This window comes from Prionailurus bengalensis, chromosome D2, assembly GCF_016509475.1.
Source record: "Prionailurus bengalensis isolate Pbe53 chromosome D2, Fcat_Pben_1.1_paternal_pri, whole genome shotgun sequence".
NCBI lineage: Eukaryota > Metazoa > Chordata > Mammalia > Carnivora > Felidae > Prionailurus > Prionailurus bengalensis.
In genome coordinates this window covers 17,364,078-17,373,997 of record NC_057351.1, presented here as the reverse complement: position 1 = coordinate 17,373,997, position 9,920 = coordinate 17,364,078, and the positions used below count along the sequence as shown (strand labels likewise).

General features: G+C 56.5%; 1 protein-coding gene across 1 annotated transcript in view; it reads right to left on the bottom strand.

Moving 5' to 3' along the window:
* Nucleotides 1–545: 545 nt before the first annotated feature.
* Nucleotides 546–9,920, bottom strand: part of CD2H1orf198 (chromosome D2 C1orf198 homolog) — a 28,572-nt gene continuing 19,197 nt past the window's right edge. The window contains exons 3-4 of the mRNA XM_043596330.1: nucleotides 4,933–5,466; nucleotides 546–1,309 (exon numbers count right to left, since the gene is read on the bottom strand). Of these exons, the coding sequence (XP_043452265.1) occupies nucleotides 1,253–1,309; nucleotides 4,933–5,466 (591 nt within the window). The 3' untranslated portion in view covers nucleotides 546–1,252. The remainder of the gene's footprint in view (nucleotides 1,310–4,932; nucleotides 5,467–9,920) is intronic.

Genomic DNA, 9,920 nt, shown 5'->3' with positions numbered 1-9,920 from the left:
CAGGGGGCGCAGCTCGGGGCCAACGGGCAGGGCGCAGGCTTCCCAGGGTAAGGGCCACTCTCCTCCTCGCCCTGCCCCACCCACCACGCCTGGGGCATGGGCCACCTTGCCCAGGCAGCCTGGGGGCCACCTCCATCTGAACGGCAGCGGGCCGCAGTCTGGCTCCAAGAGACACCGTGGATAGGACCGCAAGGGGTCTCCAGGGGGCGCTGCTGGGGCGCTGCAGAGACAACTCCTTCTGCTGGTGGTCAGGGATGGCAGAGAGATCCATCAGGAGAGTCTAAGCAGTCCTTGGGATGAAGGACGTCCACCGCCCCTGCCAGCCTCCTGCTGGAAGGTTCTACCGCAACCGATCAGAAGGGCTCTGTCCTCCAACACCTGCCACCTGCCCTTCATTCCCGCAGATGCCCCGGACCCGGGAACACCCACCGGGGCCACAGGAGGAGCAAAGAACCTCCAAACGGAAACCAGTACACGCCCAAGAAGAAGTGGAGCCTCACAACCTCTAACTCTACATACAAAATAATGACAAGTTAATACAAAACTTTTAAACATGCAACTCTTCTCAAACGACGACGAACAGCTTGAGTACGGATCGGGGCGGCTTGAAGACCATCTCTGCTATGTGCCAACAGTGGGGTTCCTGGACATGACGTGAGGGTAGAGCGTGGCACACGATGCAAGGGGCGTGGCGTCAGGGAGCCCTGGGCATCCGGGAACGCTGGGTGGGGAGGAATCTTCCCGCGGTCACGGCCAGCCCGGCACACTGAGGCCGCCACAGCCGAGGGCATCACCGACAGCCACCCAGCAAAGCGCACGCCGCTCATTTCAAAAGGGGAGAGGCTAAAGGAGAAAGAGACGGAAATTGCTTTTATGGTTTTGGGGACACGATGAGAAAACTCTTTCTCCGGGGAGGGGGGAAAACGGGGTGGAATTGGGAACCGAGGCTTTATTCACGAGACCTACTCAATGCCTTAACGGTCGTTTAAAAATTCCAAATGTAAAACTTCTGTTTATCAAATCACTGAAAATAGCATATATATCTGGCCTTACCAAAAAAGAGAAAAACCTGGAAATCCGGACAAGGCGATATTTACCAGTTTCCAAATGATTAAGAAAAGAGCGTACAGAAACCAGGAAAATACACAGGGAAATATTGCCTTTTTTTTTTTTATCCTCCTCCACCACGCCACTTTGGAAAACATTTAGGGGTTCTTGGTTTTATTCTTATTATTTGGTTGTCTGATACATTTTACCAGTTGTCCAGAAAATCAAATCCTGTCTTCAAGACGACATTACTTGAGGTGACCTGCGGAAGGGACAGAAACACAGCAAAGTAAGATACACTTTTTTTTTTTTTTTTTTAGTCATGTATAATCTAAAAACAGCATCTCATTTAAATTGACCCAAATGAGATGCCTTGCTTTTATCTCGGAGGCTCCCTGACCTCAATTTGCCTCAGTGCTTGGGACCAGAAAATGAAATAAACTTCAGGGTGAGCTACCCGCTCCGGGATCCAACACTTCTCCCCCTCCGTCCCCAGGCAGGTCTGAGAGCAACTTTACAGACCTACCCACAGAGAAGAGGAGAAAAATGTATGTCCTCTGCCTGTGCAGGGACAGGCATCTTGGAATTGAGTCATCGTGGAATAAGAGGACAAATGACAAAGACAGTCTTTCTACTGCTTTCTAGCACAAGCGCGGGGGTCCGCCGGCGGGCTGCAGCCCTCCCGGGCGAGGACAGGACACCGTGACACCCCACCCTCCACGTAACTGGCCAATGGCAAACTGCCTACGTGGAGACAACGCGGCAAAGGACTAAGCACATTCACAGGAAGCCTGTCTCGGGCCGGTTTGGCCGCATCCGACACTGATATAAAGTGCCAGGAGTTCAGGCCAGCCGTCCTCTCTCTGCTTTCCTACCGGTTCCTTCGGTGAGGTTGGCCACTTCCCTCTCTGCTTTGCACTCAGGAATCCGTTCTTTCCGAGGATTTCACGTGCGGTCGCTGACTCTGCCCTCCCCCTCCACTTTCCTACGTCTCTGCGATCACGACTCTCTCATACTCTACACGTCAGAGGAAGAGCCAGGTGCCGGGTATGAGAGAAAGATCACTGCGGAGGCACGGAGGCCAGCCTGGCATGTGTGCCAGGAGGAGGAGGCGGGCGAGAAGGGTAGAGACACAGAACGGAGCCAAGAGGTGGGGCAGGGTACCACAGGAGGCAGGGCAGGGAGGGGCCGAGAACGCTGGCTCAAAAGGGTGGGGACTCTGAAAGAACGGGCTAGAAAGCGAAGGTGCGGCTGGCGGAAGGCGGGCGGAGCTCCTGTCACAGGGCCCCCCCCCCCACCTTCCTCGGGAGGACAACTCACAAGGCCACCTGCTGAGAGAGGAGCGGAGGCACCCGGAACCCCATTCCGGGAAACACCCAGCGGACGACCACAGCTCGACGTGACAAGACACGGCTGCTAGAACTGGACAAGGGATCGGAAGAGACGTGCCTCCAAAAGAGAAATACACAAATGGCCAAGAAGCAACATGGAAAGAGAGTCGACATCGCCGAGTCCTGGAGGCCTGCGAATCCAAACCACGAGGAGACCCACAGATACCATCTCCCAGCCATTAGGGGGGCTACGACCAAGAAGGAGAGAGAACACGTGGCGGTGAGGATGCGGAGAACACGGCCTTCTTGCGCACTGTCGTGGGGAAGCGAGATGGCACAGCCACTGCTAGAAACAGTATGGCGGTTCCTCAGGAAGTTAAGCACGGATTACCGTACGATCTATCAGTTCCTCTTCTGGCGATATATCCCAAAGGATGGAAAGCAGGGCCTTGGGACAGATACTCGTACGGCCGCGTTCACAAGGAGCATTATTCACAAACGGCCAGGCAACGGAAGCCACCCAAGCGTCCATCAGCAGACTGAATGGACAAACAATGGAGGTAAATCCATACGGTGGAATATTATTCGGCCTTCAGAAGGAAGGCAATTCTGAGCCACGGCACGACGTGGGTGAACCCCACGGCCGTGACGCGGAGGGCAACAGGCCGGTCACAAAAAGATGGACGCTGTCTGATTCCGCTTACGTGAGACGCGAAGAGTAGTCAAATTCACGAAAATATAAAGTAGGATGGCGGCTGCCAGGGGCTGGGGGAGGAGGGAATAGGGAGTCGGCCGATGGGTGTGGAGTTTCATCTTCCCAGATGAAAGAGTTCTGTGGATGGATGGCAGCGATGGCTGCGTAACAACGCGAACGCATCTCGTGTCACGACCCCTGGGTCTACCGTATACTCAATATGGCACATGGTACGTTACATGTATTTAACCACAATAGACATTTTTTTACATATGAGTTAACAGGGGAAAAAAAAAAAAAAAAGCCAAAGAGTCTGCTAACATGGAGAAAACCAGCAAGGCACACAGAGGAGGGCTTGTGGTGGGGTGGCCCCCAGGCGTGTCCAACTGCCTGGCCAACAGGTAACTTCCCCAGGCTCCAAATCCAGACCCAATCCTAAAGACCACTCTTTTCCTCCCTCTGGCCATCCTCGTGTGGGAGCAGGTGGTCTCTTTTGATCCCTCCTGCCCTCCCCGCCTCGGGACTCACACAACGCGTCTGACTGCCAGGAAGCACTAATGTTCCCCGGGGTGTGCTGTCCATCTCTGAGATGGACGGGACACAGGACCTTGTCTGTGGTCTCACCCACGTACGTGAGCTATCCGTGATTTCCCCCAGAAATGGTTCTCAGCCATGCCTGCACCCAAACTATGGCTTTGTTCATCGTAAATCCACGTCTCAAAGCCAAGGCTTCCCGGGGCGCCCGGGTGGCTCAGCCGGCAAAGCGTCCGACTTCGCCTCAGGTCATGATCTCGCGGGTCGTGGGTTCGAGCCCCGCGTCCAGCTCTGTGCTGACACCTAGCTCAGAGCCTGGAGCCTGTCTTTGGATTCTGTGTCTCTCTCTCTCTCTCTCTCTCTCTCTCTCTGTCCCTCCCGTGCTTTCTCTCTCTCAAAAATACATTCAAAAAAAAAAAATTAAAAAAAAATTAAAAACAAAACAAAACAAAACCAAGGCTTCCCGGGAATTTGAAATATAATGACTTTTGGGGTTGTTTTGTTTGTTTCCTTGATGCAGTCCTCCAACACTAGATCCCTTTAAAGTCCTAACCAAACACTGGGCTTTCTCTTCACCGTCTCAGACCAATTGGTAAAGACAATGGTCGACTTCTTCCACAAAGAAATGGGAAAACACTCAGAAAGCACTCACCCTTATTCACCTTCACGACATACTCCTCCTCCTCACCCGGTGACCCTCTCAGATCTTTCTTTTGCTTCCCCCCCAAAAGAACTCCTTCCTTAGGATTCCTCGCTGGACACATAACCCTACCCTGCTTGGAAACGAGTAGCCGCCAATCACTCGTTAAGCGAGAGTTTCCTGCGGCAGTGTGGCCACTCTTGGGGGAGGCTCAGGGGTCCTGCCTGCTTCCTCCGTGCCCCCTTTGGGGCATCCGCCGGTCCCCTCCTCCCCAACACCCAGCCCAACTTTACAGACCCCTCGGTGGAGGGGGGCGTCCGAACCCCTCCCACACTGACCGCCTCCCCCCTGCGAGCTCCTGTGTTCACCGCCCTCCTGCGGTCCCTCCCCTACCTGCCCTCACACACGTGGGGAAAGGCAGCTGGCATCTGTGGCACACCACGAGTAACAGGCAACCAAGGCATGGCACCGAGATGGACCCACGAAACACGCCCCTGGCGGATTGGTCAGTCGCCGCTCTCCCGATCCCAAAAGTCGCCCAAGGAGTGGGCAGCGGGAGGAAGGGGGAGGGGAAGAAGCAAGCATCTGTGGCCCAGATGCCCCAGATGCCCAGGGAGGGGCATCTGTGGCCCACCCGTCTTGTGGGAGGTCTTCCGGGGTCCCCCCCGGAGGAGACGGCCACTCACCTGTGTAGGCACGGGTTCCGAGAACAGAGAGTCTTCTACGTCCTCCACGTCCTCCCGCCTGGCCTCGGGCGAGGAAAACTTCCCCTCGGGCTCGGACGGGGTGGTGCTGGGGCGGGCCTGGACGGGCTGGGGTCTCTCGGGCTCGATGCTGACGCAGGGGAGGCCGCGCTGCTCCTGGCGGAGGTTGCCGGGCCTTTCGGCCTTGGCCTCCCTGTCCTTCAGGGCGGGGTCCTGCCGGTAACAGGCAGGCAAGACCTTTTCACCCTTCTCCATGGACTTGATCTGGCTGGGGGTCAGCGACTGGAACTCGGCCTCAGGCCCCTCTCCCCGGGAGCGCTCGGCGTTGATCTTCCAGAAGGAAGCTTCCTCTTCCTTCCGGGCGGGACCCAGGGCATCCAGGCTGGAGGACTTGCCGCCCTGGGAGGGCCGGAGGGCCTGCGAGCCCTGGGAGGCTTTAGACTGCCTCGGCTCGCCGGCCGGGCCGCTGCCCGGCTCTTGGATAGACAAGGAGCACACGCTGAACTCCATCTGACTCTGCAGCGGGGACACAGAAGGGAGAGAGTCAGCCTTACAATCCGGGGCAAGGGCTGCACCAGCTCACACCTCTGTGCGCCCGGCAACATCAACACTGGGTGTCGTCCATCTGTCGAAACCGTCTGCCCCTCAGGACGGCCATCGGCCAACCCACCACACGGGAGCGCGGCCACCCAGGGCCCCAACGGCGCAGAGGCTCTGACTCACTGATGACTGAGGCCTCACTGCCTGGGGAGCAGGGCACCCCCTTGTCTTGTCGGGACTGGTTCCAGCGCCTTCCAGAGGAGGAGCTGTCTGGCGGTGACCGCCCTCCCTGGGAAGGTGATTGAGAAGGTGCACGGCCCAGCCGGGCACGGCCCAGCCGGGCACAGCACAGCCGTGAAGGTCAACACCCGCCCCCCACCGCCCAGGCCCTTCACTCCTGACCTAGGGCGGCGGGAGGGCGGACAAGCGTGAAAGAAACCAACCGAGCCAGACCCTGCTTTCCTGGACAAAACCACGAAGGTCAAGGGTGGGCCTGAGTGCAGCCTCGGGGACCCGACCCACCCGGCCTCGCCCGCTCTGCCTTCTCGAAGCCCGCTACAGAATGCACGCCTGTGTGCCCCAGTTCTCCCACGGAAGCCCTAACTCCCAAAGTGACGGTAACAGGAGGTGGGGCCTTTGAGGGGTGATCAGTCTGAGATGAGGTCATGAGAGTGGGGCCCCCCACGATGAGACCGGTGTCCTTATCAACGCAGACACAAGGGCAAGGATCTCTCTCCCACCGCTCACGGACACGAGGAGGCGGCTGTCCTGCAAGCTAGGAAAGCGGGTTCTCCCCAGAACCCCGTCGCACTGTCACCTTGACCTCCTGGCCTCTACGACTGTGCGAAATGAACGTCTGCTGTTTGACCCCCCCCCCCCACCGGCCCCGTATTTGTTGTGGCCTCACAAGCCAAGCAAGACCGTGTGTCACGCAGAGGGGTCCTCTGCTGGGACGCTCCCCGCTCAGCAGGGCTCTGCAGCTCTGACCTCGTCCTGGTCCTGGAAGCCGGATGCCATCGCCCACCTGTGAGCCTAGGCCCCCGAGGCCAGAGCAGCGCCCCCACCCGGCCCGACTGTCCCATAAATGCCTTCCTTGGTCCGAGACTGCTCAGCACGGCGGACTCTAAAAACGCCAGTGCTGCTCTGTCCTGGAGAACAAATCATTAGATGGAAGGAATCCCAAGCCCCGTCTCCAGGCCAGAGCACATGGACGGGGCCTCCCGGGCCTGCACAGCAAGCAGTCTCCCGCCTCGACCATCCCTAAAATCAATCTCGAACAATCTTGAACATTCCTCTCTTCCTCCCCACTTTGCTCTCAGATCCTCCTCTTCTTTTTTTTTTTTTAATAAAAGCAATGAAACTGCACGGATAATGCGCAGAGTCGAGGCATCAGGAAAAAAGCATTTTCTTTCTACCTTTTGCATTTTGGGGGAGCCATTTTCGTACACGTATCATAGGAGGCGGTGGTTCTGTTACGCATGTAATTCGGGGTGTTGTGTTTTCACTTACTCGTGAGCGCGGCCCACGGGGTTATGTGGTCTTTGTGACCGTTATTTGTACTGCGTACAAGCTACTTCCCTGGGGAGCTGCCTCATCGTCTACTTAGCCGTTTTCTCACTCGCGGACAACCTGCGTCTTCTGACCTGTGCTCTTTCTTACCATTAAGGCTGCCACAACCACCTTCGTGCCTACAGCGCTCGCCCGTGTGGACTTCGTTTCTTCAGATCGGCTTCCCGAAGTGAAATGTCAACACAAAAGCTTCCCTCTCTTGCGGTTCTAGGTGCATACCAGCCCGCTTGTTTTCCAGGGCTGCCCCGATTTCTAACGCCACCAGCCCAGCGATGTATCAGAGGATATTTTCAGTTACTGTTTCCACGTGGACACAGCGGAATTCAAAACCGTGCTAACTTAACGTGCAAAACACGGTTCTTCGTTACTTGAAGGCATATGCCTTCGCTTGGTTTCACAAACTGGCCTGTGGTCTCAGTCTGACACTTCTCGAAAAGCCTGGGCTCTGGTGGCCACAGGTCACTACTCAAGGCTTGTAAATGAGATGTGATAAAGCCACGAGAAAAAAACTACGTTCGAATCACGAGCACAGGTGCCCTGAAACTCGCCGTTAGGCCAAGGAAAAGACGTCAAAGCTCTGACGGTCGCGGGTGCTCGAGTGCGTCTAATGCATCGGGTGCTTTTTCGTTGTTGTTGGACTGGGTTTGGTTTTTTTGTTTTTTGTTTTTTAAGTTTATGAATCTGGAGACAGAGGGAGTGTGAGCGGGGAAGGGGCAGAGAGAGAGGGACAATCCCGAGCAGGCTCCGTGTGGTAAGCGCACTGAGTCCGACGCAGGGCTCGAACTCCCGAAACCGTGAGATCGTGACTTGAGCTGAAATCAAGCGTCGGACTGAGCCACCCAGGAGCCCCTTGGGCTGGGTGTTTTGTTTTTTGTTTTAATTTTCATTCTACAGATGAGCAAATGGGACATGGGGAGCAATTCAGTGAACTGTCCAACCTGGATCCGGTCGTGCTGGGCATCGCGCCAGGTATAGAAACCAGTGGCCACCAGGGATGACATCCACATAGACACCGGAGAGCCTTGCACACAGCAGGCCTTCTGTAAGTATGTTGATGATCTAATCTGACTTTCTAAAGGGCTGTTTTTGAGTGAACCATTCTCAGTACTCTGCATATTTCCAAATTCCACACTAGAATACAGGGAGCCTGTGGGCACAGAGAGGACGGGTTTCTTTAAGTAAGCAAGTTGCTAAAGATACCTCGGAAGTGGAGACCAAGGCTTAGAATGGAGTTGACTTTGATCTGGAAATTGCAACGTAAGGAAGGCACTTAAAAGTGAACACTTCATCAAGCCTCGGGCTTTTTTAGGATCAGCAATTTCTCCGGTGGGATCTCTGCTCAGAAGGCTCTGGAAGGCTAGGCTGAGCAACTGTCTACGTGGAAGGCAGCCACAGACCGAGCCAGGGATGCCGTGGAGAGGAGGCGGTCACAGTGGTTCCCAGACTGCTTCGGGCCATCGCTGGAAAGGCGCCCAAGCAGCACTGGCTGGATGTGACATCCTTGAACGCAACGACAGAATGACGGAGGCTGTGCCCATGGCGCCTTGGGCAATCGGAGACCGTGTGGCACTCCTCGAGGGACAGAGCCACCTGGTCAGAAGTCTGCATGGGGCGTTGGCAATAGTCCCAGTGGGTCCCCTCTGGGCTCTGGCTCCTCTCACGCCTTCCTGCACGCCTTCCTCTGGTCGCCAGGGGCCTGGCTCATGGTACCTGTTGTCCACAGCAGGGACACGTAGCAGAGCCGGGGTGAATGCTACTCTGGAGCCCCCATTTTGGGTGCCCAGTGTCAGGTCATGGAGTCTGGGCTGCAAAGCTTCCCCCCAAGTAGTGTGGCCAAGCCACCGTCCTGTCCTGTGGACTTCGTCAGAGCCTGCAGTCCGGAGACTGCTGGGGACTGTCCCCCTCGCCTTCCACCAGGCCTCTGAAGGCTATGCCATAGCAGAGGTTCTGAGACAGAGGTGTGAGGGGTGCCCTTCTGACACTGGAATGGGTCAGTGAGCAGGACGGGGACGGCCCTCCCTCGTGGAACTGACAGGTCTCATAAGGGGGCCTCTTGTGGACCCCGTGATGACCACCGGAAGGTGGAAAGTGCAAGAATAACGAAGTTCCAGATGCTGCTCTCTTATTTCTGGGAAGAAGGCTGTTTCTCTTGGGGTGGAGAAAGCGCCCTTGGGAAGGGAGGCGGCGTCGGCCGCGTCCACCAACGCTGGGCGACATCGAGCCGGGGCCCGGCAGAAGGACGCGGCCTGGGAAGAGCAGCCAACGGGTCCATGACTCCAGCTCGCCCACCCGGGGACGGACGGGAAGTCAGGGCGGGGGAATCCAACTCTGCAGTCTCACGCAATCTTTGAGACGGGAGATGGGGGAGTAAAGGGGAAACCCCCCCCCCACCCCTGTCGCAGCAACGGTGACAGCTCATCACCCCCCACGTCCACGTCTCGGGCGCTAGCTAAAGCCCGAGGGAGGACGGCACGGGAGGATCTCGTCCGGCCAAGCCAGGACTGGGCGTCAGTCGCCCCATGTGGGGAACTGGGTCTCAGCTGGCCGCGTCCGTTCTAAAAACAGAAAGACCACAACCGAGCCCAGGATCTATTTTTACGCCCCGCTCACTGGAGAGGAATGTGTAATATTTCAGTAAAGGGGGAGTGCGTGCAGCCAAAACTAACTGTTGGGCTTGGCAGCGTCCGACGCATCGAAATTGTTGAGACAAAGGCTACAGAAGCGTTGTCAGGAAACATCCTAGTTTACTGGAGCAAATCTGAATAAGCCCACAAGCCATCTAGCATTTATTCTCCCACCTCCTCCTCCAAAGAAGGAAAGAGGAGGAGAAGGTACGAAAAACTTTTAGAATCCCAAAACCA